The sequence below is a fragment of the Aptenodytes patagonicus genome, chromosome 14 (assembly GCF_965638725.1).
Source record: "Aptenodytes patagonicus chromosome 14, bAptPat1.pri.cur, whole genome shotgun sequence".
NCBI lineage: Eukaryota > Metazoa > Chordata > Aves > Sphenisciformes > Spheniscidae > Aptenodytes > Aptenodytes patagonicus.
Window position 1 is genome coordinate 11,360,113 of NC_134962.1, and position 27,633 is coordinate 11,387,745.

A 27,633-nucleotide genomic window follows, 5' to 3' on the forward strand; every position below is an offset into this window, starting at 1 on the left:
GCCTGCTCCTGCGGTCCTGCCTGCGCCCGGGAGCCGGGATCGGCAAAGCACCTCGAGATTCAATAATAAACAGTCAACAAGAATCACTGCTGCTCCACCAAAAAAAAACAGCTTAGCAGCATTCGGCAGTGGGTGAGATGATTAAAGATTAACCCCCTGCCTCCTGCCTCCACCCCTCTGGGGAGTATAGGCCTTGAGGCTCAGCAAATCCTTTCAGAGAAATATTTGAAATAAAAGACAACAGATAGGGGACGCAGCGAAGGCAGAGGGAGGCAGAAGGGCCAATAGCCTCGGACAAGGGAATCGGTACAATCTGGCCCGTGTTTGCTGATGATAATGCGCCTTTCCAAAGCCCTAATAGACATGGAGATGGCAGATTATAGCGCAGCGCTAGACCCGGCGTATACCACTCTGGAGTTTGAGAACATGCAGGTGCTGGCTATGGGCAACGGTAAGTCCCCTCCATCTTCTCCCCTCCACAGCGGCGGGACGAGCCGGGGGCTGCAGGAGGACAAGTCCCAGGGGGCGGCTGCTGAAATGCTCCTGGGGAGGGCTGGGGCATGGCAGGGGAGTCGGCCATGGGGGTCCCAGCAGCTCACAGGGGGGTTTCTGCTTCCCCCGGGGAGAAATCGAGGTGGCGGAACAATGCTGTGCTTGGTGCAGGTGGGATGGTGCCCTGCAGCCCAGACACCGCAGGGACGGGCACACGCCAGGAGCTGGGTGCAATGAGAGGTCCCCACCAGACATTCAGGGCTGGGGCTGAGCACAGGGGGGTCTCACCTCCCCCAGGCCCCAACCAAGAGAAAAGACTAGCCAAAACTTTCCGAGTGAAACGCTGCTGACGGCTCACCGGACAGACAACCGAGCCTGTGGCTCCAGAGCAGAGAGCCAGTCCCACCCCAGCAGCAGCTGGAGTTAGGTTTTCCCGGAGCAGAAAGCCGTTTAGCACCCGGCAAGGGTGGAAATCACTATGAAAAGCGATTCAGGCGCTGCCCCCGCAGCTTCCCCGAGGCCACGGTCCTTCCCCGTGCAGCGCTGGGGTGCGGGGTGGCATCCCCCTCCCTGGGAGCGCTCCGGGGCCAGGAGGCTCAGGCCCCGGGAAGAGGGGCGAGGGGACCTGGCGGGGATAGACAAGTGTTCCCGTCCCCTCAGGAGGGTAGGATCACACTTAACCCACCAGGATTCGCAACATTGGCCCACCCATTTGGGGACCAAGGAGTGATTAAATGCTCAGAGATAACAGGAGATTCCTCTCCAAGTCCCCCCTAAAGTCTCTCTAAATACAAGGTTAATGACTAAATGAAGCACACCACGGAAAGCGACCTCCCGAGCCCTTTCCTCCTGCCTGCTGCGTCACCGAGGCTGCTGGGGCACCCCTGTCCCAGAAGGGCTGTGCCAGCAGCGCGGGCTCTCCCCTCACAGCCTGTGCAGGTCTTCCCTGGGTTATGGCTCTGCTCTGTCACGGACGTGACACCATGGTGTCGAAATGGCTCTGCTGTGCAATAACTCCCCGCCGCCCTGGGTCTCAGCCCCTTCTCCGCTCCCGGGGGCCGATCCTACCTACCCGGGGTCTCAGGGTCGAGAGCAGCCCCCTTCGGCTCTGCTGATGCCCACCTGGACCCTCCGGGACAAGTTCAGGTCTTGCTTCCTCTCCATGCCCCTCTCCCACCCAGCACGCAGAAGCTCCTGCACGGGGGGCTGCAACTCGCCCCCCCCAGACCGAGAGCTCCACGGGACAGAGGGACATGATAATTTTATATGACGAGATCAGGTGCGATATGAAATACGCCCTAGGGGTGGAGGAGTCAGCTGGGTCAGGCTGCACCAACACCTCTTCTCCTCCTCTGCCCGGCTCCAGAGCAGGGGCAGGTCTCGCCTCCAGGGCTGCTTTGGCACTCCAGCAACTGCCTGCACCTCTGCCTGCAAAACCTCCTTTTCTGGCCGAGGACTGCAGGGTAGCTCAGCTCCTGCCCTGCACAGCTCTGCAGCTCCAGCCCAGGTGGCTGCTCAGCAGTGACCAAGTTTGCCACCGTCACAGACTAAACACATCCCGTGTTCAGAGAGGCTTGGGGACCTCTCGAGGAGCTCCTGTCCTAACACAAGTCTCAGATGTGAGGCCTCAAACTTAAAGTCGGATTTTTTTCTTTTCTCCATTTGCCTTAACTCCAAATCAGTCCCATTAAACCCACTTCACTGCAGCAGTCAGAAGCCCACATTTCTGGCACTATGAAATAAACTTAATTGGAAAATTATCCATTAGGCAATAATTTCATTCTTGGTTGGCTATTAGACTAAGATGTTGTAATTTCTTTGATAATGGTGCCAGTTTTTCCTGTTCTGTGTTCATCTGATTACAGCATGATATACTGCTAAAAAGGGATTTATCTGGGCTGTCACAGATACACAAGTAATGTGATTATAGGCAGATCAGCTCTTCTTCTCTCGTGTAAGTCCTATGTTTAGCTGAAACTGGAAATCTAACTTTCCTTCTGGAATGACCTTCATCCAGCCGAGCCCTCGGGATGCGTTGGGAGGAAGGATGTTTTCAGAGGCAAGCTGCTTGTAGGGACAGGAGACAGCCAGAACGGGCTTGGGAGGAGCTCAGGGCTTTGGGAGCGGAGAGAGGAGCTTTGCACAGGCAGTGCTGGATGCACAGAAATGCAGCTGTGTGACAGGGTGTGCCAGGCAGGGACAGAGAGAGGCAGCAAACTGACTTGGAAAGAAATATAGGGGGGACACAAGGAATTAGAAAGACAGAAAGCAGGCAGGGAAACGAAAGGTGCTGACATAGCCAGGGAAGGGGCTGGCTCAAGATCCCCTGCGCTAGCTCGCTGCTGGATCCACGCCAGTTACTCCTGCCAAGGGATGGCATGAGCAGGCTGTGGAGCGCCTGCTGCGATACCCCTTTTTCTGCAAAATAAAAGCTAAAATTGCAGCCCTGCCCCAGGCAGCATTGCCTGCCCACCCCCAGCACCCATGCTCCAGCCACCAAAGAGAGCCTGGCTGGGACCAGCCTTTTTATAGCACCCAGCCCCCTTTCTGCTGGGTGCCAACTGGGAGCAGCTGTGGCCCTCCCGGGGCGAGAGTTAACTGTGTCCCTGCCAAACCCAGAGACCAGGGACCAACAGACTCAAGTATTAAAATCCCAGCAGGTTTCTATGGCTTTGTAGATCCTGGGTATCATTTGCAACTGGGATTTCCACTGAGGCAGGGGAATGTGCCTGTGCTGATACAGGAAAATGTACATGGGAGGGGACAATTAGATCAACTGAATTAAGGGCTGATCCCTTCAGCCTTGAGGTTTGTTTGGCTTGCTGGAGGGGTTTTAGTGTAGGGCTTGTATGGTTTCGAGCCTTTCAGATGTCCTTTCCTACAGAGGCTGCTGCAATTCCCCGTCCTCCCAAAAGAGCCCTGCAACTGCCAGCCCCCCTCGGTCTGTAAGGACTGTAAGACACATCAATCTCAGCTGTGGTGCTACCAGACGCTGGAAGATACCCAGCGTACAGCCTCCTCCGTGCTATAGCGTCACCCTTTCTTTCTGGGTTAGTTTGATCACTCCTTCCTTGCATGGGTAGCGTTTGCCCACGTGAGTTTTCCAGCTGAAGTCATTTGAGTTTGTTATGCATTTAAAGTCTTGTTCTCCTGAAGAACCGCCGTGCAGGCTGGAGCTCCTTGCCTGGCAGAGAGGCTCTCCAGCGAAGGGAGCTGGTCACCTCGTTTCTCTGATAGCGTCTGCTCAGGGCTGTCTTGGGATCTTTCGGTGCTATAACACAAACACCCCTCTAATAAATCAGCTGCTCACCCTGAGCTGTAATACCTCAGCACCAGCTTTTTCTCTGGCCGCGCTACTGCAGACCAAAGCATCTGCAAATCCCCGAGGAATTTTGGCTCTGCTCTGTGACTCCTGCAAATGGGTTTGTCTGAAGGCGTCGCTGGGGTCAGGCCTTTGGGAAGAGCTGTCTCACCCTGGCACACAGGGAGCTTTTGCACACTCAAAATGCAATGACTTAAGACACTAGGAGCACCCACCACTCCTTACACACCTCTCTGACCGGTCCCTGCTGCACAGCCTGGCTGCAGCTGCCTGGTTCCTCCAAAAATCAAGTCTCTCACTGGAAACTGAGTTAGGAAATGGCTGGCTGTCTCACCGTCTTCTTTTTCCTGTGTTCTTCCCCAAGCAGACACATCTCCATCAGAAGCAGCCAACCTCAACACTTCCAACAGCATCGGGGTGAGCGCGCTGTGTGCCATCTGCGGGGACCGCGCCACGGGGAAGCATTATGGGGCTTCCAGCTGCGATGGCTGCAAAGGCTTCTTCAGGAGAAGCGTCCGGAAGAACCACATGTACTCCTGCAGGTAAGAACAGAGGGGACAGAGTCGTGTGGCTGAGACAAAATAGTCCCTAGGAGCTGAACGGCAAAGCCCTCAAAGCGCAGCAGCGTGCTCCTTCATCCTCTTCATCCTCCCTGCGTCCCCCACCACCTTCCCTGACCCCACCCCTCAGCTGGGAAGGGTCAGAGACCGCTCTCACTCTGGGATTGCCCTCCAGTGATTACCAGGGAACTAGGAGGTCTCGCCCCATTCTTTAGGGGCCAAGCACATGTTCTTGCAAGTGGATATGGCCAACCGTGGATGCGGCCAGCAAGCAAGGTGATGCCAGGGGGGAAGCCCTATTACAGGGGCACTTCAGTGGCCTCCCATCCCTTCTCCATCACGAGATGGAAGTATGTCTGCCATCTACCTAAAATGCTGTCACTGCCTGTTACATGATAAAAGAACATCTAAGGAGCAACAAGCTGGGCAGCGTAGCGTGCACGTCTCTGAGGATGAGGCACCCATGTTGCTTCTGCAACTCATGCACTGCACCTTGCATCGTTGGTGGTAGCCTGCGGCTCTCCCGCGCCATCAGCGGCTGTGACCTGCCCGCTCCCTGCTCTGAGCAACCCACACATAGACAGTCGCAGAGGAAACCGAGGAATCCTCAGCTCAGAGTGTCTAAATCACTCGGGCTTTTTGAGTGAGTTACTCCTGATGGCCTGACAGCCACTTGGAGAGCATGAAGAGCAACATGACTCTAAAATCTGAGGGACAGAAAGAAGCCCCAGGTTTATGAGTGTATGTGAAGCACATTATCACTTGCACCCCAGGGTTATTTAAGCTGGCTGCCCAGGGAGCCTCCTCCCCACAGCTCCAGTGGAAAAGCCAAGGTGCCCGATTCTTTGGAGACTAGGGCTTTTATAGAAGTGCTACAGAAATGCTTAAAAAGCTGCTTTCAGGCATCCATTTGGGCAAATCTTAGCTTGGGGCTTTAAAAAACGTGGTAGAAACAACCTTTTTCAAAAGCTACAGAACTTGGCACGGCTGGGAGCCCTTTCCCAGCTCTGTACGCCTTTGTCTTTACTTTCCAAGCTTGATCAATCTGCAGTAAATTAGAGCAAATTTGCAAGTGAAATTCATGCTGCAAATGGCCACCAGGCTTGTGCTGCATGCAAGAGCCACACACATGGGAGACCAGTGTTTGCCCCGCTGTGTGCAATGGATTTGGTGATACAAGTGTGGAGGGAAGGAGCTGGTTGCTTCCCAAGTCCTCTTTGAAGCACAGGTGGCTGCAGAGCTGTTTGCACCCCAGCAATGCTGTCCAGAGGTCAGAACCAACCTGCCTGGATCCCAGACACAGCCCTGGAGAGATGCAGGGACTTAAACCCACTTCTTAACCTTACTAGTTCAAGAACAACCTTCCACCCTTTTTTTATTCAGAATAAATGCATTCTTCCTCCTTTCTAACTGGGATCTAACTTAAAACAGAGGCTACCAAGTTGGCTCTGACCCTCTTGGCTCACACTTTTAACTTCACTGGGGCTTGTTAGTCCATCATGAGCATCCTATTCCTAGCAGTTAGTAAGACCAGCAGCCTGAGCTCCTGCATACGACTGTCAGCTCTAGTCCGTCCTTATTGAACATCCAGAGGTAGAGCAGAGGGCCGAGATGTTCAGTGCAAAGAAGAAACCTCAGGTTAAAGCAAGTGTGGAAATTGCACAGACCAGGGCTCCTTTCTCAGGGTGAGCCTCTGGGAACCTGCTCTGAGCTTATCTTGGAGCTTGGGGCTCTGTCTTGTCCTGCCTTCAGGCTCAGTCTTGCTGCTCCTCACACCTCTCTTTCTTCCCAGGTTTAACAGGCAGTGTGTGGTAGACAAAGACAAAAGAAACCAGTGCCGGTACTGCAGGCTTAAGAAGTGCTTCCGAGCAGGAATGAAGAAGGAAGGTGGGTGACAGTGTGGCTTCCCCGCGCTCCCCCCAGCAGCAGTCACGCTAGCTGCATACGTTTGAGGAAGCCCTCGCAGCCCAAGGCCAGTCCCTGCCATGTGCACGCTCGCCCAGCCATCTTAGCCCTGTCTTCCCTCCACAGTCCTCTCCTGTGCACAGATCCAGACCCCCATCTCAGGCGGGTTTAGGGAGAGTTTTGGCCTCCAGTCATGAGCCTTGCATGTGCCCAACCTGTCCACTCCCACCCATGCAAAGTCCTTGCAAGCAGCCATCGTCCCAACAGTTGAGGGCAAGGCATGGGGGCCCTGCGTGGTCCCAAATTCAATTTCAGTGCCCCTTCTCAGGGCACCTCTCAAAATGCCAGCAAAGACAAGCCCACGAGAGCGCTGCAGGGCCACGCTTGCGTCTCAGAACTGCCTGTGCTTGTACACACAAATCACACCCGGGCCCCTTCAGCGCACTCTCGCTCACACTGACACACACATCACCTGTGCTCCCACGTAGCCAGGGCATCTGAGCGGTTGGGGAACGCTTCTCAACATCAGTGAGAAGCAGAAACTTCAGAGAAGGCCTGGAAATTTGGAAACACTTTGGAAAAACTGCTTTAAGTGCTGTTGCCCCAGAGTCACCATGAAATCCACAGCTGGATGGGTGAGTCTGGCAAAGGTCCAGCTGTCATTTTGCCCCTTTTTTTCCTAATGTACATATAGGTTCTTGCTGACACTCTGCAGAGAGTTTAGTTTTATCTGGTACATCAGCCACAGCAGACCCAGACCAGACCCAGACCCAGAGCAAGGTGGAGCATTTTGGCTATTTAACTCCATATGAAATGAGTAAAGATACCCACCCCCCTGCATGGCCCAGGCTCACCCCACCAACTTCCCTGCCTCTCTGCCTCTGCAGCCCTTCCAGGTCCCCATGACTCGGACACGACAGGACAGGATTCACCCCTTGTTTAGCCCTGCTTAGTTCTCAGGAGTATTCACAGTGGCAAGGAAACCTGGGGCTGCTGTGGTCCTGCTGGTGGCCCCACTGGTGGTCCTGCTGGTTGAGGGACAAACTGCCAGGAGCAGCCCAGAGGAGCTGCCTGGCACCCCGCAGAGCTCACCCCGTTGATGTCTGCAGAGGGACAACCGGGAGGCATTTGGCCCTGTTATTCCAGGTAGAGAAATTAAACCCTGTGCTCCCCCCAGTTCACACCCCCTCGAGGAGAAACTTAGGAGAAACGGGATCTTTGAAGACAACAGGGAAGTACCAGCAGTACCTGGGCAGCTTCCCCAGGAACACCGGCCTGCGGGAACACCTCTGAGCGGGAACATTTCTTCCCTGTTAAAGGGGATGAGATATTGCAAGGAACTCGGCTTGACTTTTCCTGAAGAACGTAGGAATCCTCCTCTCCCTGCGGCGCCTGCTCATCCCATGCCCAGAGCTTTGCTGCTGTCTGTTAATATTCAATAGAAGTTACATTAGGTGCATGACCAGCTAATACTGAGCAAACATTTTGAAAACATCATGGCGTGACTGAACTCGGGGGCCTGCTACTGATAACAAGCGGCATAACCTTGAGAGCTCCTATTTACAGCCGCTGACTGCAGGGCTTTTCTTTTGGCCCAGCCTCATTATTGCTTTTTATCAGGTGGATTTATACATTGAGAACATATCAATCCCGAGAGCCACCAGCCTAAGGCAGGGACTGTTCTGTTTCCCCTGCCATCGATCAATACCTTCTTTGAGCAGATGGCTTTGACTGGCATGGCCGTGGTGAGTTACGGCCAGCCCACGGCCTCGTGGCAGATAGAGAGGCAAATCCTCCCCCTCAGCACTACTGCTTCTGCTCTGGCTGCCGCGCTAGACTCAAAGCCCGGGTCCTCAAGATTAGACCAAGCAGGGAGGCACGTTGGGGTCAAACCTGTCCTGGGACTCTCTTTACAATAAGGTATGAGAGCGCTCTGTTGCTCTGGATAGGTAAGTAGGAGCTGTTCTGCACTTCCTTCCTTATTGTAGCTTAGACGGAAGTTTTCCAACTGCACCTACCCAGCGCAAGAGCCTCCCAAACGGAGCTCACAGAAGTCATGTGGACAGGCAGAGAAGCCATGCAGATACTCGACTCCTCCATTTCACACATAAGCTTTGGGCTGCACGCGTGAGCATGGCCACCGTTTCAGACCCCATATCTTGAAATCAAAAAACTCAGAGCCAGATCCTTTGAAAGGAAACTTTCCCATTGAACTCTACAGGCTTTGAACCAGGTGTTTGGGTTCTGAAACGACCCCATCCCAGGAAAGCCTAATAAAGCGAATGTGAAAACAGAACCACCAGATGCAGTCAGCTCTCACAGGCATCCCGTCACAAACCAGATGCAGCGGCACCTCCGCCCTGCCAGGCAGGGAAGCTGGGAAACTGCAGCTGAGGAAGGGGAACGCCAAAAGCCTGTGCTAGCTTTCAGTGTGCATTGCCACGGACAACCTGCAGCTCAGCCAAAATACTCTCTTGCAGCTGTACAAAATGAACGGGACCGAATCAGCACCCGGAGGTCAAGTTACGAAGACAGCAGCTTGCCCTCCATTAACGTCTTACTGCAGGCAGAAGTCCTGGCACAACAGGTACCTCTTCTTTCTTCTTCGGCAAATACAAAAGCATCAGGCACTATCTGGCCAGTAGAGCCAGCTGAGTATTAATAGCTATTTTAACAGTCTCCCTTCCCCATCAGCTGTTAGGAACTTTGGATTCTGCCTTCCTGCACAGTTTCACGAAGAATCAGTTTCATGCTTGTTTTATGCAGATATTCTTTCCAGTGTTTGCTAGAAATTCCCCCTTTCCACAAGCATACTGCCAGGACTTATATCCTAGAGTGTTTACCTGAAAAGATTACTGCCATTTAAGAATCTGGATATTGCAAATGGTGTACATCAGATCAGCACTGTCTGGGAGGACGCAGGACAGGACGGGAGCGCACAGGCTGCGGGGAGGGTTCGTCTGCGAGAACAAGTGGTGAGGATGGGGCTGTGCTGGAGGCAAGAGCTGCCACTCTTCATGGGAGCTGGGGAGAGCAGCACTCCTTGTCCCGGGGAAAATGAAGAGGGGTTCGAGTTGGCAGTCCATGTCCTTCCTTGCTTCAAGGGTCATATTACCCTGAAGGCTGCCCTGGGAGATGCTCCAGGACAGGACGTGCCGTGGTCTGGGCTCCACGCTAGGGCTCAGGCTGTAAGGTCCACCTCCCCGAGGAGGGGATATGCCAGAAGGGCCAAGGGCCAATCCTGTACACAAGAAGCATATCCAACCTCATCCCACGTCTCACCTTGTCCTACGCAGGCCCTAATATACCCTATAAAAGTAATATTCGTGCTGTTCCCAGAGGTGTGAGATAATGGGGTCTCAAGTCACCGGATCTACAAGGGAAAGACATTTCCGGGACTCTGAGTCCTGCAGTGGCATCATATGTAAGTCTTGAGCAGGGTCTGCTGATAAAAACTACAACCATTGACAAATTCAGGGGAGCTCCTGCCCTCCCACAGAGCGACTCATTAAACAAGGCAGGCTCCAGCACGGTAATTGGTAACTTTTATGTGCCTAGCTAATTAGAACAAGATACTGCTGAGGAGCTGCTTTCTCCAAGATCTTGGGTCACTCACTCAGAGGTCTTTATTTATTTGCTAAGCCTTCCGGGCTCTCTGATTAGGGTAATACATGGTGAGATTTTTACAATCTTATTTATTCAATAATAGCTTGAGAGCTGGAAAGCTTCCAGGTAATGCAACCTGAAAAAAAAAAAAAAATGCAGGTGGCATTTGAACTCCATTTCCTTGGGGAGGCTGGCAGGGTCCAAGCTGAAAATGCTGGCAGGAACAGGACAGGAAGAGCTGATGTTGTACAAGAGCAGCGAGGGCAGGCGGAGGGCAGCGATGGGGTTGAGTTAATTGCTTACAGAAGCATGAGGATAAAGTAGTGACTAAGGGCAACTTTTCAGATGAGCTGGGTGTGCAGCTATGCATGAGAACCGGGCAGGAGGTTGGGTGCCTGGTTTGGGGGAGATGTTCTTTCCAGCCCTGTGTGACGGTACTTGCAGAGTTGTCAGGCTTGTCCTTTGCAAATGAAATGGCCCCATTTGCCTCTGCAATCACAAATAATTCGCCATGTAAAAAATGTGACCTGTGTTGTGGGCATGTTTGCACATGCGCAGTTTTGCCAAAAGGGCCTAAAAGCTGGGGGGAGGTGGGAGGTTGTTGTTTTTAAAGTCTGTCTTTCGCATTTCAAATTGGGTAATGTCAAATATTACTGACCTGGTGCTCACAGAAAGCGCTGTCAGACCTGGAAAGCTACCTTCAGCAGAGACTTCTTGTGCTCATGCTGACTCAGACAGGAGGAGAAGTAGAGCCTGCGTGTCTCCTGTCCAAAGCAGACAAGGCAGGTCTGGCCAAGCACTGGCTCTGGAGCGGGGTAGAAGGGGGAGCAGCTCTCTGCCCTTTGATGGGACCAAGTTGCTTGTGCAGCGGCACTGAGTGGACGTGTCCTTGCTAATGGTGAGGCTGACTGCTACATGAGCCCCTCTGTTCCCTCCTGGATCTTGACCGAGCACATTTGTTCAGTGGGAGGAAGACCTTGGCTTTAGAAACATTTCTTCTGTGCTTTCCAGTCTATTCAAGGCATGACAGTTTACCAAGGTGATCCACAGCCTCAGCTCTGAAGCATTTCATGTTCACAGATCCCCAGGCTGATCTCAATTTAAATGAGTTGTGCTGGGCCACATATTCCGGGGGCTGGATGTGCAACAGAAAAAAATAATCTTTGATGCTGGAGTGTGCATCAACACAACCCATGGGCTGGGGATTTTCCTGTCTATGTTTCCTCCGTGGCGCTGAAAGCTGAAGGATCTCTTATCTCCTTCCAGATATCATCCCCGGTTCCTGTGATCAACGGAGACATCCGAGGGAAGAAGATTGCCAACATCTCCGACGTGTGCGAGTCCATGAAGCAGCAGCTTCTAGTGCTGGTGGAGTGGGCCAAGTACATCCCTGCCTTCTGCGAGCTGCCCCTGGATGACCAGGCAAGTCCCCCCATCCACCCCACCTCGCTCTGCCCGGGTGAAGGCAGTGGGGAGCCGAAGGAGAGCCAGGCAGCTGAGACCTTCAAAGAAAATGTGCATTGTCCACTCTGTTATCCTGACTGCTGCAGCTGATTGGGAACGGCATCCATACAATGCCAGCACAGGCCATTTGCATGTGCAGCTAATCAGTCAATGAGCACAGTCATGATAACACTGAGCTCAAATTAGGTCCATAATCAGGTGCGCATTTTGCATGGGTCTATCAGTCAGTGATTTATTAATTATAGTTTGTGCAGCACTTTGAAAACTTGAAGTGCTATACAAATACTTAGGGTAATCAGACTTAGTAGGACAGATTTCTAGCCTAAGGTCTGCTCAAGACTTAAAACCAAATCTGCCTGTCTATCTTTCTTTCTGCTTCTTGCCTGGGGATATGTTTGTATCCATTCTCCTGGTGTGGAATTATTGAAACTAAACACAAGTTTGCTCCCAAGGCAATAAGAAAATCTCTCTTCAGAGTTAAAAACAGAAATATATTTGCATTTAACACAAATTACGAAAATGGCATTTGCTGATTCCATAACCAAGATAAGCACAGTGGTTTGAAATCCTCTGTAAACCTATACTGCAGGATCTCGGGTAACCTCAGAGAGATACAAGGAGGTGTCTCCTGTGTAAGTAAATTTCAGAGGTCTGCAGCAGATGTTGCAGGACATGATGCGTGCCCAGCCTTGAAAAGCATGTGTGGATGGTGGGGAGGCTCCAGAGGGAAGGGATAGCACTTCTGGCAGGGTATAGCACTTCTGGCAGTGGCCAGCACAGGTCCTGTTACAGGTAGGAAGGTATTTCCAATCTTCCCAGCGTTCGGTCACAAAACCAGCATGGGTCCTCTTCAGCTAGGATCAGTCTCCAGCCCTATTGATCCAGAGGTAATTTTTACATCATGAAGAAAAAGGATATCCAGAAAGTGAGAGCATCCGGCTGATCAAAAATCCCTAAATCCTAAAACTGAGATCTTCAGTAATAACCCAGCAGCCCAAAGCCCCGGGGAATTCAGTGCTGTTAACACAGAGCATATTTCCCTCTTTGCCATTGTGTGGGAGTGCTAAACTGTTTGAAATGGTAGGAAATCTGTTAAACTCCTAAGGCAAATACAACTCAAAAATTATGAAAAACAAAATGGACTCCAATGGCAAATGACATTTACACAGCAAACAGGCTGCAGCCCAGCAGAGGCTCGGGCAGCGCTGCATAACCCATTGCATCCTTGTGCCATTTGGAACAGAGGCAGTAAACCTGGTTAATAACTCTGCACACTACAGCAGTTTCCACGTGAGCTCATTTTACAATTGTGGGGCTGCAAAATTTCTCAAAGAAGAAAACAAAGCCTAAAGATGGCATTGTCTGAACCCTGCCTTCCCACAGAGGAGAGGCTGCTCTCAGCATGCTCCACAGGCTCGTCTCGACTGAAATAGGTCTTCTGTTACGACCAGCCATCCCCCATCATGAGCAGCTCCCAATCTGTCCCAGAGGGCTTGAGAGAAAAGACTGTGCTGCGTTAAAACTAATCAATTAATGCCATCTGTGCTTTCGAAGGACGGGGTGAGAACAGAGGCAGCAGACACTCAGGGGAGTGCAGGAGGAAGGACAGAAATGCCAGGGAGCAGGAATGAACAAAACTACGTGCAAGCCAGCTGCCTAAGGGGCATGAGAGCCAGTCAAGACATGTCCAGTGGGAACATTTAATCTTGGGAAACGCTGTTACATTGTCATTAAAATATTGCCTGAGCATGAATCATCTCTGCCAACATTTTTATAGGAAAGGTCATACCCAAGCCCTCATTCTTCCTCTGCACCAAAATGTCAAAGTACTGGGTTTGGTGGGGCAAAGCCATTTCATTTCAAAGTTAAAGTGCTACTTTGTTGTGTTACAACTTTTATATTTATCCTAGTTCACAATGGGATGATATATCTCGGGTTGATCACTGCAAGAACAAATATCAAATGAGATGGCTTTGCCTTGTTGAAGTAATTTACTTTAACCCTGCTCAAACGAGCAAATTTTATGGAAACAAAAATGGTGGTTTCAAACTGAGCTTTCTTGAATTTGCATTAGGCAGGAAATTTCTACGTGAAGGCTTTGCTCCCCCTTGGGACTTGCAGTTTTTCCATCCTTCTCAAAGTTTCGTCAGATAGGAAGGCTCAGTTTTTTGCAGCTCTGGTAATTACAAGCAGCTCAGCTAACACATCCGCCCATGTTTGGATAGCGATAGAGAGAGGCTAGATTTTGGCATATAGATAAAGGTTCCCCAGTATCATGTGTGCGTAGTCTTTTTGCAAGGACCTCCACTCTGTTTATTTTGCATAACTCTTTTTCACCCTCTGCAAAAAAAATCCCTCTCTCAGACATCAGCGTCTTTTCTAACCAGAGCTCTCTTCTACGGGTCACACGTTGTCCTGGCATTTCTGGTAGGGCAAGACTTCTCTTGGCTTTGTCAGATGCTGAGGGATAACACACTGGAAAAGGGGACCATTCCCATCAGGACACACTTTTCAGAATCTCTCCATTAATGTTTAATGATTGTTTTCTCCAGCAGAGGCTCCTGGCTGGACATTAAGAAGCCTCTGTGTCAGGCTGTCCAATCGTTAACTTCTGTTTCTGCCTAAATCTCTGAAATTTTTAACTGAAGGAGGGCAAAAGATTCAGGACATTCTCAGGAGGCACTGGAGGGTGTAAAGTGAAATACTTCAATCATTAACGTCAGGGCAGAAAAACATCCCTTTGGCTTCCCTGGCCCAAATGCCCATTGCGGCGGAGGGAACGAATGACCAGAGGGTGACCCCACCAGCTGGGCAGACGTGGGTCCCCATGAGCGTGATTTCAGTGGGAGGTGGGCACGGCCCAGAGGGACAGCAACTGTCCACAGCAGTGGATCGTACTTCTCCCCACTTCCCAGGCTGGAGCATGGTCCCTGGTTCTGCACTTGGTAGGAGTTGCCTTGTCTGCAAACGGCCCACTGTGAACATGTCCCACTGCTGGCGTGAGGTCCTGGGACAGTCTAGCATGGTCTTGCTCATGACATGTGTCACGAATACGGGATGTTTCAGGTGCTGCCTATTATCTACTGGTTCTGCTGGATTTATAGCTGTTTATGACCTCTTTCTCTGACTGTGACTGGAGAAGGGATCTCGCTCCCCATCCTTGAGTGCAGTACAGAAATGCTGGGCTTTCCCTCTTACTTACGTGAAATTACAGCCTTATCTCCATCTCTGCATCACCCAAACAACTTTTCCCTGCCCTTGCAGGTAGCACTGCTGCGAGCACATGCAGGAGAACATCTGTTACTGGGAGCTGCCAAGAGGTCCATGGTGTTCAAGGATGTCTTGCTGCTAGGTAAAGAGTGCACTTCTGCTCCCGGCCCATCTGCTTCTGTGAAGCTTCCCTGCTGCTGTGAAGGAGAGGGTGGTTCAGTGTTTGCGGGCATCCTTTTTGCAGGGGCGTGGCTTGAGCTTTTCTGTATTTTAGCAAACCTAGCACAACCTTTGGGTGCCGCTAGGCCTGGCTGACATTCACATCAAGGCCACGACATGTGGCAAAGTTGAGGGACTATGAACATTCACATTGCCGCCCCCCCCGCCCTGGTTTGTGTAAGCAGGGTGTGGCGTGCTTGAGAAAAAGGCTCTCGCTCTTCGGTAAGCTTTTCCTTGCTTGAGTGACTCCTGAGTAAGGAGAGGGTGCTCTGGCAACAGAGATCGGCATTTCTGGCAGGCTGAGCCAGGGAAGGGGCAGAAGGAGGAACTTCTTAAGTCCTCCACCCTCAAAATTATCTCAGCATTGGTTACCTGGGTTTTGAACTCCTTGCCACCCTTGATAAGTCTTGGGCAATGACAAGGTGATGGTCTCTGTGCTGCTTGTCCAAAGGAAATGACCACATCATCCCGCGGAACTGCCCCGAACTGGTGGAGGTGAACCGTGTGGCCATCCGCATCCTGGACGAGCTGGTCCTCCCCTTCCAGGAGCTGCAGATAGATGATAATGAATATGCCTGCTTGAAAGCCATCATCTTCTTCGACCCAGGTATGCTCCAGCTTGGTGAGGGTTACCATCAGAGGGGACTAATCTGGGTTATGCCGACTAATACTGGTCCTGAGTTGTGGAAATGCTGCCTGGTCTCCTCTCTGGACCAAAGTGTTCTTAGAGGGAGGGGAGAAGTCAGCCTAAATAGAGAAAAAACACCCATTACAGCAGACGATAGAGAATCAGAGACCGCTCACCTCAGCCTGCACTGAGACTTCATGCTATTACTGAAGGGCAGTTCCTAGGGAAGCAGCCTGGATAGTTTGCTCTGTGGGTTTTTCAGATGCCAAAGGACTGAGTGACCCCTCCAAGATCAAGCGGATGCGGTACCAGGTGCAGGTCAGCCTGGAGGACTACATCAATGACCGGCAATATGACTCACGGGGCCGCTTTGGGGAGCTGCTGCTGCTGCTGCCTGTGCTGCAGAGCATCACCTGGCAGATGATAGAACAAATCCAGTTTGTCAAGCTCTTTGGCATGGCTAAGATCGACAACCTGCTGCAGGAGATGCTGCTGGGAGGTGAGTACTTGAGGGTCCTACAAGAGGCCTCTCAGTGTTCCCTGATCACCATCCCCTTGAGAATCTCTATAGCCATCGTTCCCTACCCAAAAAAGGTGGAGACAGCCTGTATGCAGGTTAGCCATTGACTCAGACAAAATCATCTCCCCCTGTCATTGGCAATGGTAACAAAGGGTCCTCCATTTCTATTCACCTAAAGAGATGCATTAGCTGTGCACCTATTTACAGAGAGGTGTCCCCAGCCCTCTGCATGAAGACAAGCTTTGCTGCGCAATCCCCAAACTCCTGCCAGTCAGCTGTTTCAGTAACCCTCTGTGTCAGAAGGGAGTCATCAAAACAAAAGGGTCTGAAAGCTCAGGTTGAAAGAGTGTCCCAGATTTTCTACTGGGAGCACCCAATGGGACAAAACAAAGTGAGAAGTTGCCACCGTGCTATTCTTTACGTGGAGGTGTGACTCAGGAGGAGAGGAATATAATCCTGTATAAGAGGAAATGCAGGCAGCAGGCACGGGTTAGTGAGCCCAAGGCATCCATGGAGGAAAATGGGAAGGGTGCGCTCCAATCACATATGCACAAGCTGATCATGCACAAAGCCTTGGACATTTTGGTGCAGTGGGTCTGCCCATCTGAACTGTCTCCTTCTGTCATCGTGGCAATTAATGTCATATGCACATTTTTAGGCTCATCAAGTGAAACGCCGCATGCTCACCACCCCCTGCACCCTCATCTGATCCAGGAGAACCTGGGAACAAACGTCATTGTGGCCAACACAATGCCTCCTCAGATGCACAATGGGCAGATGTGTAAGTATTGTCAGATGTGTAAGTATTGCCAGAGATGACAGAGAGCTCTCAGGAGAAACCAAGAGCTTTCCAGCATGCCTGTGGAGGTAGTTTCTACCTTGCAAAGAAATTTCCATGCAAGACAGAATCTCTGATAATGAGTGTGTGAGAAATTCCTATGCAGAAAGGAGGGAAAGACAAACAGAGAGGTGGGTTAGATTAGATTGGGCTAAACTAACTGATTCAACAAGATGTTCCCTGGCAGACTTGTAACTTTTACATGGCCCTTAAATTTAGGGATGAATGATCCCATCCAGTGCCTACTGAAATCAGCAGAACGGCTCCCCTTCCCTTGAATGGTTCAGACACATCTCACTTTGCCCGCTGCAAAAACACAGGAGAATCTGGTCCACCACATAGGGCCACCACATGGAGCCACCACTTGGCAATTTGGGCTGAGATGACCTCAGCTGACCAAAAAAGTGGCCAGTACAGGTCAAAATGCCAGTAGCTCCCCTCATTCGATGTTTGTTATCGTGGCGCTTCCAGGGCATCTAACTGTGCGTGTCCAGGCTGCCTTGCAGCAAACACACAAGCCATTAGGAGCTACAGAGCCTTTGCTTTGCTCACACCTGCACCTGGCACGACTGAGGACAGATCCCAGTGCTGTCAAGTCTTCTAATTTTCTTTCTCTCTCTGTAGCTACTCCAGAAACCCCACAGCCATCTCCACCTGCGGGCTCAGGACCAGAGCAATACAAGCTGCTGCCCGGAGCCATTGCAACCGTGGCAAAACAGCCCACCTCCATCCCGCAACCCGCCATCACGAAACAGGAGGTCATCTAGCAATCTGCAGACCAGCTGGCCTCGTTTAGAAGACCGTGTGGGAGAAAAGCCTGAATTGACTCTGCCACTGTGAAAAGAGAAGCCATCCAGAGGTCCTTGGGCGCAAACACACGGACTTGCTTATTGGACTAGTCCACCACCACCAAAAGCTGTCTTCCTGCAGCTACGGACAGCATGTGCCATGGGCAGCCCCCAGTCCCAGAACTAAGGTTGAAGCCTTACTGAAACCCTCAGTCCTTGTAAGAAGGGCCAGATTTCTGCCTCCCTCCGTGGGGAGGTTGCAGTGACTGACTGGGGACTGGCTGTTCCCCCATTGCCACCTCTCAGCGTTGGTTCAGCACACACCAGACCCTGAGAACAAGCGATTCACTGTGCTGTGTGAATGGAGGGCTTCCCTCCCACAGCCATGCCAGCTCCCCAGACAGTCCCCAGTCCAGCCAAGCTTGATGGAGATGGAAGCTCCCCCAGGAGCATCGCAGCAGGTGAAGCACACGGGTTTTGCCCAGGCAGCAGTGGCAGAACCGCTCCTCAGCCTTGGCTAGTCCCAGGTCTTTGCATGGTGTCACCCTCCAGCAAACTAACCCCCCCAGCCAGGTCTAACAAATCTGTTCAGCTGATACTGGGGCAAAGTCTGGCCCACCAGGATTCTCCACTATTTGGATCCTTCTGCCTTTTGACAGGTTTTGCTATTTCTGTGCCAGGACTGCCCTCCCACCACAGGGCTCAGAGAGGCAACCACTGCCAAATCCTTCCCTTACACCACTACTGCCTCCTCGCTACCTGGACTGGGAAGTTGGGGGACCATGGGATTCAGGAGATTTCAGCTAATGGGATGGGGTCACTCCTGCACAGGCTGGCTGTGGACAGCACTGCCCAAAATATCACTGGCCCCACTACTGCTTCTCAGTGGTCAGAAGAAGACCACTGGATACCTGTTTGGAAGGAAGCAGGTGGGAAGAATGTATGAAGGCGAGAGATCTGTCAGGGCAAGAAGAGCCTGAGCCTCACAGGTTGGACCAAGGTCTTGGGCTGCCCAAGCGCTGGGAGCGTCGTGACCCAGGATCTCAGTTCAGACCCAGCTTTAATCCTAAAATATGCCATATAATCTACTTGTCCAGTCCAGTGCCACTCCTTCAGCTTAGAGCGAGTGGCTGGTAACAGATTTATAGGTCTTCATAGCATGGTAAGAATTCGTTATGGCTCCTTCAGACCTCAGAGGGTTTGAGGGCAGCAACCTCAAAAACACAATGCTTTGAGTCCTGCGGAGAAGAACAACAGAGGTCAAGGAAAGACCCTGTCTTGCCCAAGCCCCTTGGGTCTGCCCCAGCCTTGGGTCTGCACCCGCCTGCCCTGCTCCCTCCCTACCACAGTCCCTGTTTCTCTGTGCCTGCCTGTGCCAAAACCACGCAGATCTAACCTTTGGTTTACAGCTGAAACCAGGAAAGGAGCCCTCCTGCGCCCAGCACTTGCCTCTCCGGCTGCCGGCAGGGCTGGAGATCGCAGAGCCCTGCACGACTTCAGGCCCGAGTCATTTTTGGCAGCGCAAGGCAATAGCAGCTCTAACTAACCACAGACTAGGTGGGGCGCTGGCCTCTCGGGAAGATGAAGCTGATGGAACCACGGCTGCCGAGGGGTTCCTGGCGGGGACGAATCTGAGCCAGCCCAGCCAGAAGAGCTGCAGGTCTGTCCCGTGATTTCCAATGCAAAAATGAAACACCTCGCCTCGCGCTGACGGTGTCAGAAGTATTGTATTGTCTCTCAACACTGGTGGCATCGTACCGAGTAATTTATTGCAATGATGAATCCAATCATTTTCTGTAAATTATTTTGTAAATCACATTGATTATTTATAATTGGGAGATTAAATGCAAAAAACCCCATAATAACCAGGCTGTCTTTTCCAACTGCAGCAACCTTTTTTCCTGTACGTAGAGATACTCTGGGGGGAATCCTTTTTGGGCCATTTGCACCAAGCGTTCCTTGATACTGTACATTAATTTTTGCTGGTTACTGCCTTCCAATGGAAACAGAGGAATATTTCTTCACTAGAGTTTGTATTCATAAAAAAAAAAAATAATAAATGCAAAAATATTTTCTAACTTTTCCCAGACAGATGGATTTCTTTCTTCTGGGAGGATTTATTTTAAATCAAGGGGCTCACCTCCTTGTTGGTCTGAGCACAAAGCATATGTGTATTGAGGAAAAAGTCCAAACAAGTGTTTGATGCTGTCGCCAGCTGTCACTATTTCCTGGCAAGCCTCATGTTAGCTGATGTCTGTCCTGAAGCCACGTGTGCTGGAATCATAAGATTGAATGACAATCCCAATTTTCATTAAAAGAAAAACAAACATGAAGAATAAATATTTGCTTTCATGATTCCACAGAGACTAAAGACTTGAAGTAACCACGCTCCAAAAGCCAAGCAAAGGAAGCCAAAATATGTTATTAGCATTTCAAACATGTTCATTTTTAAGTCCCTCTTGTATTTCAAAGGTAATTTCTGAGCACTTTGGGGTGATGATTCTGCTGTGGTTCACACGCAGCCAACGCACTGCGCAGGCGCAGCCAAAGGCAGACTGAGCCTACAGGGCACAATAAGACAATAAAGTGAAAGTCAATTTGTCACTGGTTGTAAAGGTGAAGAAATAAATACACTGACAATTAGAGAAGGCTCTTAATGACCTGCTCTTCTGATCATGGGGGCCTGCTCTCAGCTGTAGCACGCCCAGGAAGATAACGGAAAGAGGGGAGAGAGGTCTAGATGGCTGTAAAGATTAGATATCTGGGGAGGAGCAACATCCAGCATTTTCAGCTCTGATCTGCAGCAGATGCCCCTCAAGTTCCCCCATCTCCCGCCCCTGGTGTGAAATGAGGTGGGCAGTCTCATCCCAGGTATGAGGGATGAGAAGCAGCCCGATTTTCCGTCCCACTTGCACACCCTCCCAGTGACAGTCATGCTGGTGAAAACCGTCAGCAGGTACGAGATGCAGGGATGAGATTCAGAGCTGCGTTTGAGGACTGTGTGGAGACAGCACTTAGAGCCTGCCTCCACTCTGGGGCCAAGGACTCGGGGGAATAGGACAGACCTCGCATAACATGCCCTCAATACATGTGCACCTGTGATGATCCAGAGCCCCAACGCCATCGCTGAATGCCTGAACAAGGTCAGCAAAGGCAGTTGCAGGACGTGCGTTATCTCAGCACACACACAGCGACTGAGTGGTTAGTCCAGTCAAGAGAAGGAAAAGGAGTTAGTTCCTTCTCTTTAATGTGGAATAAAACCCAGGACTCCTCTGCCTGCCACAGGAACCCTGTGATGCACGGTTGGTTTTACCTGGGTATATGCCCTAAAAACTCCATATATGTAATATCAAATCTTTGAAGCAATAAATTCTCCTGGATTCCTTCCCATGAACTGCTCTATCGAGGTTGCCCTTTACCTGGTTAATCTTAAATCAGTGCAGTCCCTACAGGAGGTTTCTTATTGCTGGATTCAGCTCACTTGGAAAAAAACCCACAAACTGCCCAGAGACAACCTTGTCCTTAAGTGGCGTCCTCGATCCCAACCCTCAATTCTTCTGTCAGTCCAGCCTGGAATCACCCTGAGACACTGGTCTTGCCACTCGTGGGCTGTGTTTTATCCTGCTGGGCTCCCTGGAGCCTACAGGCAATGTCCCATGTCACAGGAGATGGCTGCTGTAAGGACAGCTAGTATCGGCCTTTAAGACACAACTTCCTTATGTTGTTTTTGGACACGAGAGCTTTTTACTGTCCTCTTCTCTGTTTGCAACCTAGACTAAGGATGATTTCCTGGAGAGCAGTATCTCCAGCTACGAAATCTTGTCACAATGTCCAAGCAAAGATCGGTGAAAGTGGTATTTTTAGGTCCTCTGGTCACTATGAAATGCATTCTTTTCATATTCCTTATGTAACCTTCATCTGAAATAGCTAACAGGCTTTGGAGCCTTTTCTACAGCTTTCACATCTCAGCAGGGGGAAAAAAAAGAACAGCAAACGAGTTTTATGGCCTGCATATCACTTCTGACAAAAGCAACTATTGCTGCTATTAAACTTGCAAGTGCACACACAGGCACAGATAGTCATGAACAAGAGGCAGCAGGGACAGCTCAGCAACGTGGCACTGCTGAGCCAGGCAATTCTGTGTGCCAGGCTGGCCGGTTCCCTCAAGGCTGAGTGCAAATATCACCAACCAATTTGGGAATTCAGGCCATGCACTGCACAATCCCTTTCCACTCGGAGAGGCTGGAGGAGGAAGGGTAAGGTGTGGGTATGTTAAAGATCCCTCTCCCCATTCCTAATTGAGGTGTGACCCTGATAATCATAAACACACCTAGCACCTGAAAAATTGCCAGCCAGGCCAATAAAAATGGCAATATACTGTCAGCTTTGTTAGGTGTGGAGCGAGCAGGAGAGCTCGGCACAAACAAGACTACAGTCACGTCCTTCAGTTCAGTGTCCTGTGTAAGAGAGAAGAGGCTGCTGGGGTCAACAGAGAGCTCCCAGTTCAAGCCCAGGGGGAGAAGAGCTCTGAGTCTAACCTGGGTCTTGGGAAGGAAGGTGGTTTGGGAACTGTATTTCCAAGGCTAACTCTGGCTTTGGACCCGGAGTGATGCCAGGCTTGCCTGACCGTGGCTGCTTCATCAGCTTTCAGAGGCCTGAGGCCACCCCTAACTTGGGAGATCAGCTGCAGAAGAAGATACGAGTTACACAGACCGCTGGGCTCTGCAGGCCATGCTCCGTTTCAGTCCCTCATGTCTGGCAGCTCTGCCTGGCTGGGACCTGCAGTCCCTTGTAACCCCATGGACACACAAAGACCAGGGAGCCCTTCTGAGCCTGGGGGACCCCACACCAGATGACTCTGGTCTGGGGGAGCTGTTGTGATTCCCTACCTCCTCCTAGAAACTGCCATGGGTGCAATAAGCAGTACAAGAGCTGCCTGAGGGACATGCCTGGATAGACACCCACAGCAGAAAGCATCGCGAGCCAGACAGGAATTCCTCACTGCAGCTGCCAACCTAGGTGTTAGCACCGGCTGGAACATGACCTGTTCCCCCTCACTGACTGGGAAAATCATTACAATAAAGTAACTCAATAATACACTTCTCTGTTCTTCTCCAGGACTCTCCAAAACCTCACTGTGCCTTAAAAACACCTATTAATTAATCCTGCCCATGGGTTAGTATTACCATTAACTACTGACATGGAGCGCACTGGTTCATGCATATCCTAGGATCCACTCAGAGCCGATTTGCAGAGGATACAAAGCCTTAAAGGTCCACCTAAAGAGACGTGGAGGTCACCAGCTCATGCACCAGCTAAGATGGCAAGCAACTAAGAAAAAAGCTTGAGGCAGAAGCAGCAAAGAGAAACCTTAATGCCAGACCCAGAATCTCTGACTCTGGACTACAGCACTTCTGGTACAGATGAAAGACAACCATTGGGATCCTCATTTCTGGGTGGTTTTTAGCCCTCTCTTAAAATTACCTTAAGGTGTGGGATAAGAGTGGCACCTTCTCACCTGGGAGAGCACACTGGAGAGCTGCTGTGCTGCATGCCCATGGAGGAGGCAGCGGAGACAGCTCCAGCACTGCAGGCTCTTACATTTTCATTGAAATGCCACTATTTCCTGTGCGCAGCTCCTCTCCCCACAGCCCACCACGCAGCTGCATTCCTTCACCCCAAGGCTGTGCAAGTGCCGAAGATATTGCGTAGGGGTTACTCCAACACCCAGCCCTGCTTGACTCCTTCCCACCGCTATAAGGGCTTGTGATGGGCACCAGGCTGAAAGCCCCAAGAGCAAAAGCACCCAGTCCAACCCAGGGAGCAGCGGTGCTTCCCTCATTCTGCCCCTGGAAAGTATCCTACACCATTTACCAACCGGGTTCCTGCAGGAGCAAACCCCAGTGCTTCTACAACTCTAACACACTCAGCAGCGCTGGAGCCGTTGCCATGAAAGGGCCGGCAAGGAGCACAGGTCCCTAAGCAGCACCTTCACAGCCCCCCACGAGGGCTAATCCTGCCAGGGACCTGTCCTACCACAGAGACAGCTGCTTTCCTTCCAGTGTGCGAGGGCACCGCAAAACACGATGAAAGACTGGGAAAACACTGTCTCAGTTCAGAGTAAACTCGGGGTTGGACTAGATGACCTTTAAAGGTCCCTCCAACCCAAACTATTCTATGATTCTATGAAATTAAACTACAGGAATCCCGTAATATTTAAAACATTCAGAGGTCCTGCCAAGCACATTCCTCGCCAAGCTTTTGCAAAAACATTGCTGGTCTTGAAGCTAGTAAAGCCAAGGAAAGGGGAAGTCTTCTCTCAAATCCTGGGCTGGGTATGGCTGCATGTCTGTGTTGCACCGCCCACTTGGCTTCCCCGTGGTCTAACTGCACGTTAGCACGACTTTATATGCCTGGGCGGGGGGTGCCTGCCTGCGTACAGCTGCTTCGGCAGCAGATGCTACAGATTTGTGTGCATTTGCATATTAGTGCCTGTTTCCATAGCTTTGCATGTGGGTCTGGCCTGCCATACGTGTGTGGGGAGAGCACGTGCAGAGCAGGGGCAGTCCTCGGCAGCACGGCGTCTGCTTCTCACACCTGAGGTTGTCATCTGTGAGATCCCCTCCTCACACCACGACGTGCAGGGTGACAGCAGGCATGGAAGCCTGTCCTGGAGGATGTACACTTCCAGGCTTTGAGACCATGAATATTCATGGTAATTTAGGGCGTATTTCCTTAGTCACTTCACCATTTGAGCACAGAGGAATAGCTGTTGGATTGTATCACAGCCAAGCGCCCCACAGGCCAGGCACCATGTCCGGAGCAGGTTTACACCAGCCTGGTGTGTCCCTGCCTGGGGGGATTAGTAGGGGCTGCCATTCCCCTATAGCCCTTTCTGTGCTGCTGGACTGGTGCGATAGAAGAAGCTCCGGCTTGAGATCCAACACGACCCCAAGCGCGGGCAGACCTCGCCCAGCACTACAGGACTAGTGGCTCTCTGCTCTGATGCTGAGCTGCCCAAAAGGGTTGTGTAATTTGTGGGGCCCAGAGGTTCCGCCTGCACCCCAAGGACCAGAGCCCCTCTTGGCCTGAACTGCACATAGATTATCTTTATTACAGGACTGTTATGTTTGCACAGTTTAGTGATTTAATATCAGTTTAAAGCCTTCTCTGTGAGCAATGCTGTTTGAAGTCATGCTCTCTTTTCAGCCTCAGCTTGCCAAGACTGTAAAATGTTTATTGCTAATGATGGAAAAGCTTAAAGAAGCCAAGATAACTTTCCCAGGCTGGGTATTAAGACTGTTCGGGTAAGTAAATGAGTGAAGAGTATTACATGGACTTCATTAAATATCAACCAACACCAACAGCCATTCATTTATAACACAACGGCAGGGCGCGGGAGCACCCAGGAGCAGAGCTGAGAAAGGTATGAGTCGCATGTGATAGGAGAGATGAACATGAGAAGGGCTGGATTCCCCATGGGGCTCCAGGTCTGGCTCCCAAGGTCAGGCAACACAACTCCTGACTGAAGCTCCTGCAAATACTGTAGATTTGAAGCTGATGAAGTGGCAGAGCTGGTGCAGTTCATCTCTCGGCTGGGGAGGGTTGCATGCATGTGGTGCAGTATGTCCTTCTCCCTCCTGCAGCTGTGGGTAAGGACAAAACTCTCCAGCTAGGGGAGGACTGTCAGTGCCTGGATGTTTGTTTTCAGTTTTTAGCTTTTACTTCCTCATAGACAGGTTCTGCCTTTACTGGTTTCTAGTCACAGGATGCCAATGGCAGGTAGAGTAAATTACAGAAACTCTTGCTACCGTTCCTGTGATTTCATGTGCCAGTACTTTAAAACTCCCCCTACAACTTGGCTTGGTACTTGAACCCCTCACTTCCATTCACCGCCCACCACTCCCCTTGAGTTCAACATTCCCCATGTAAGGAAAACTGAGGTAAGGTAGTTACTTAATTTGGGGACCATCCCCAAATGATATTTCACTGCCAGTCCTTCTTCACTCTGCAGTATTCTCACTTCTACTTTCCTTCCTTACTCTCTCTCACCTGCCTAAGGCTCTTGCTCTTATTTTAATATCCTTTTTCACATCTCTCTCAGTGTGATTGCTACCGATTCTCACTTGTTTCCTGCCCTTCTTGTCCCCTAAAGCAGAGCTTCCTTCACACATCACTCCTTTCAAACTTCCCTGCTTACTCCTAACACCCTGTTGCAGCAGCTATTAACCAGTCAGGTCTGGAACTGCTACCTCCCTGCTAAATTTTCCTCCCTTGTCTGAGGGGTGCAAATTCCAACCAGATTTTGCAACCTGTAGCATAAATTCCTGTTTGCAGCTCCAGTATTTCCCCGCTGTTTCGTGTTTTGAAGCCTTTTCTCAGATCAGTCCCTGCCTCCCTGCTAATTTCAGCAATTAGCTGGATCAGGTGCACCCAGAAACCTCCTTCATCCCTTCAGCTGTGAGGCCACAGACCCATCTCCCCAACACACACCTTCTCCCTCCCTCCAAACTGTGCAGCTGCCGGCTTCAGGCTCTTACCTCTGCCCTGGGACTCCAGGTCCCGCCTGGCTGCTTCTCTCACGCTCGTGCTGCAGGTCTCTGTGCCCAGGAGCTGTACGAATGGAAATGGGAGCAATGCAAGGTCTCATGTCCTCCTGAGGTCCCTTCCAACCTCATTTATCCCATGATCTACTGGAAAGGGCATGGAGCAACATCACAAACAGGTCTAATTCACACAGATCCAAACTGGTCCCAGCTTAGGGCACCAGCTTGCCAGGTTGCACCCAACTCTGAGCTGGCTGGGCCCAAAGCAGGGCTGGACTGGAACATCAGCATGGGCTTGAATCAATGTACTCCCCTTCTCTGATATGTCTCTCTGCAGGTAAACACCTGTGGCACACTCAGTCTGTTTCCATGCTGGCATATCTCTTGCCAGGCACAGTGTCACTGAAACGTTTTCCACTTAGGAAGGATGAAACCTTGGAAGAGAAATAAATCAGAGCTGACTCTCAGGTGCTGCAGAAGGGCCTTGTTTCCCACCGCGGGCTCCTGGGATTCCCGCTCTTTGTCCAACTATCTTTGACTCCCTCTCCTGGCTGAAAACACGGGTTACAGCCAAGAGAAGAGAGCAGAGCCCACCGAGCTCACAGGGACCCTCCAGCCTGGGGTCAGTCCCCAGCAGGACGCTGAGCCCGTTTTGCAATCTAACTCTGCGTCCATTATCAGTGGGGTTAAACATGTGTCATTTTTCCCCCCTCCCCAGCACTCCCTGTTGAACCCTTTTTAAAGAGGCAAGCCTGGGAGGAACCATCTTTTTTATTACAAATTCCATACAGAGAGGTCAGGCATCACCATCTGAACTCCTGTGGGATGCAGCTTTCTGTCCTCTCAAAAACCTAAACCAAACAAAAAAAAAAAAAACCCTAAAAATTCACCCTTTATTAGCACTTAGTCCCTCCGTTGGCATTTAAATTCAGGCTACAGCCAGCACACCTCTTGGGCCCCGCTCCCACCCCGCCGCAGGAGCCAGCTGCGCTTGCCTGGGCCCTGCTTTGAGGCTCCCTTAGCTCTGACCAGGTAATTCCGCAACTGCTCCGGCTTTCGCCTCGCTGGGGAGCTCTGGCCGGCGGGGAGAGGCCCCGGGGCCCGCAGATGGTGCCGCGGCCCCGTTCCCGGCCGCCCTTCTCCGCTGCTCCAAGCCTCGGAGGTCGCCGCTGTCTCAGAGACACCGGCTTGGCCGCAGCCGGGGGAGGAAGGCCCGGCCCCGGCAGGGGGAGGCCCCGAGGACATGGCCGGTCACCACCGGAGCGCTCCTGCTCTCGAGGGTCAGCTCCGGGGGAAGCGCGGTAGACATACATATGTATATTACATACGTAATCGTGCCTTTGTGGCTCACGGCTGGCGGTAACGAAACGCCGCTGCGGAAAGGGATGAGGTGGAATTAAAGGGCAGAAGCGCCCCCCACGACGGGGCCCCGGGGCTCCCTCGCGCTGTACTGCGCGGCTACCAGAGACGGGCGGAACCCGCGTGTGCGGCCCCGGGCCGAAGCGCGGCGCGGTGCGGCGCGGCGCTGCCCCGCG

The 27,633-nt window shown here is 51.4% G+C and overlaps 1 protein-coding gene and 2 long non-coding RNA genes across 4 annotated transcripts; 1 reads left to right on the forward strand and 2 right to left on the reverse strand.

The window, feature by feature from the left end:
- Positions 1–254: 254 nt before the first annotated feature.
- HNF4A (hepatocyte nuclear factor 4 alpha) lies at positions 255–19,630 on the forward strand. Of its 2 annotated transcripts, none has more exons than XM_076352488.1 (10): positions 255–451; positions 4,179–4,356; positions 6,167–6,261; positions 8,760–8,866; positions 11,152–11,307; positions 14,614–14,701; positions 15,230–15,385; positions 15,669–15,905; positions 16,585–16,707; positions 17,389–19,630. In XM_076352488.1, exons 1-10 carry the CDS (start codon positions 331–333, stop codon positions 17,529–17,531), a joined length of 1,404 nt encoding a protein of 467 aa, XP_076208603.1. In that variant the 5' UTR covers positions 255–330; the 3' UTR covers positions 17,532–19,630. The 2 variants fall into 2 exon arrangements, with proteins under 2 accessions (XP_076208603.1, XP_076208604.1); XM_076352489.1 differs by having other exon boundaries at positions 4,182–4,356.
- On the reverse strand, positions 13,972–27,598 carry LOC143167256 (uncharacterized). Its single transcript, XR_012996527.1, has 4 exons — positions 27,427–27,598; positions 26,093–26,245; positions 15,151–15,525; positions 13,972–14,756 (listed from the first exon to the last, which is right to left on the reverse strand). It is a non-coding gene; the product is annotated as an uncharacterized LOC143167256 (long non-coding RNA).
- LOC143167254 (uncharacterized) lies at positions 26,852–27,370 on the reverse strand. The gene is made up of 2 exons (XR_012996526.1): positions 27,094–27,370; positions 26,852–26,949 (listed from the first exon to the last, which is right to left on the reverse strand). It is a non-coding gene; the product is annotated as an uncharacterized LOC143167254 (long non-coding RNA).
- Positions 27,599–27,633: the final 35 nt, after the last annotated feature.

Bases quoted from the DNA above. Each gene is read 5' to 3' on its own strand.
- HNF4A (XM_076352488.1), top strand. From the start codon at position 331: ATGATAATGCGCCTTTCCAAAGCCCTAATAGACATGGAGATGGCAGAT. The intron at 6,262-8,759 runs GTGGGTGACAGT...ACTCTCTTGCAG, and splicing joins AGCAGGAATGAAGAAGGAAG to CTGTACAAAATGAACGGGAC. The intron at 11,308-14,613 runs GCAAGTCCCCCC...CTGCCCTTGCAG, and splicing joins AGCTGCCCCTGGATGACCAG to GTAGCACTGCTGCGAGCACA.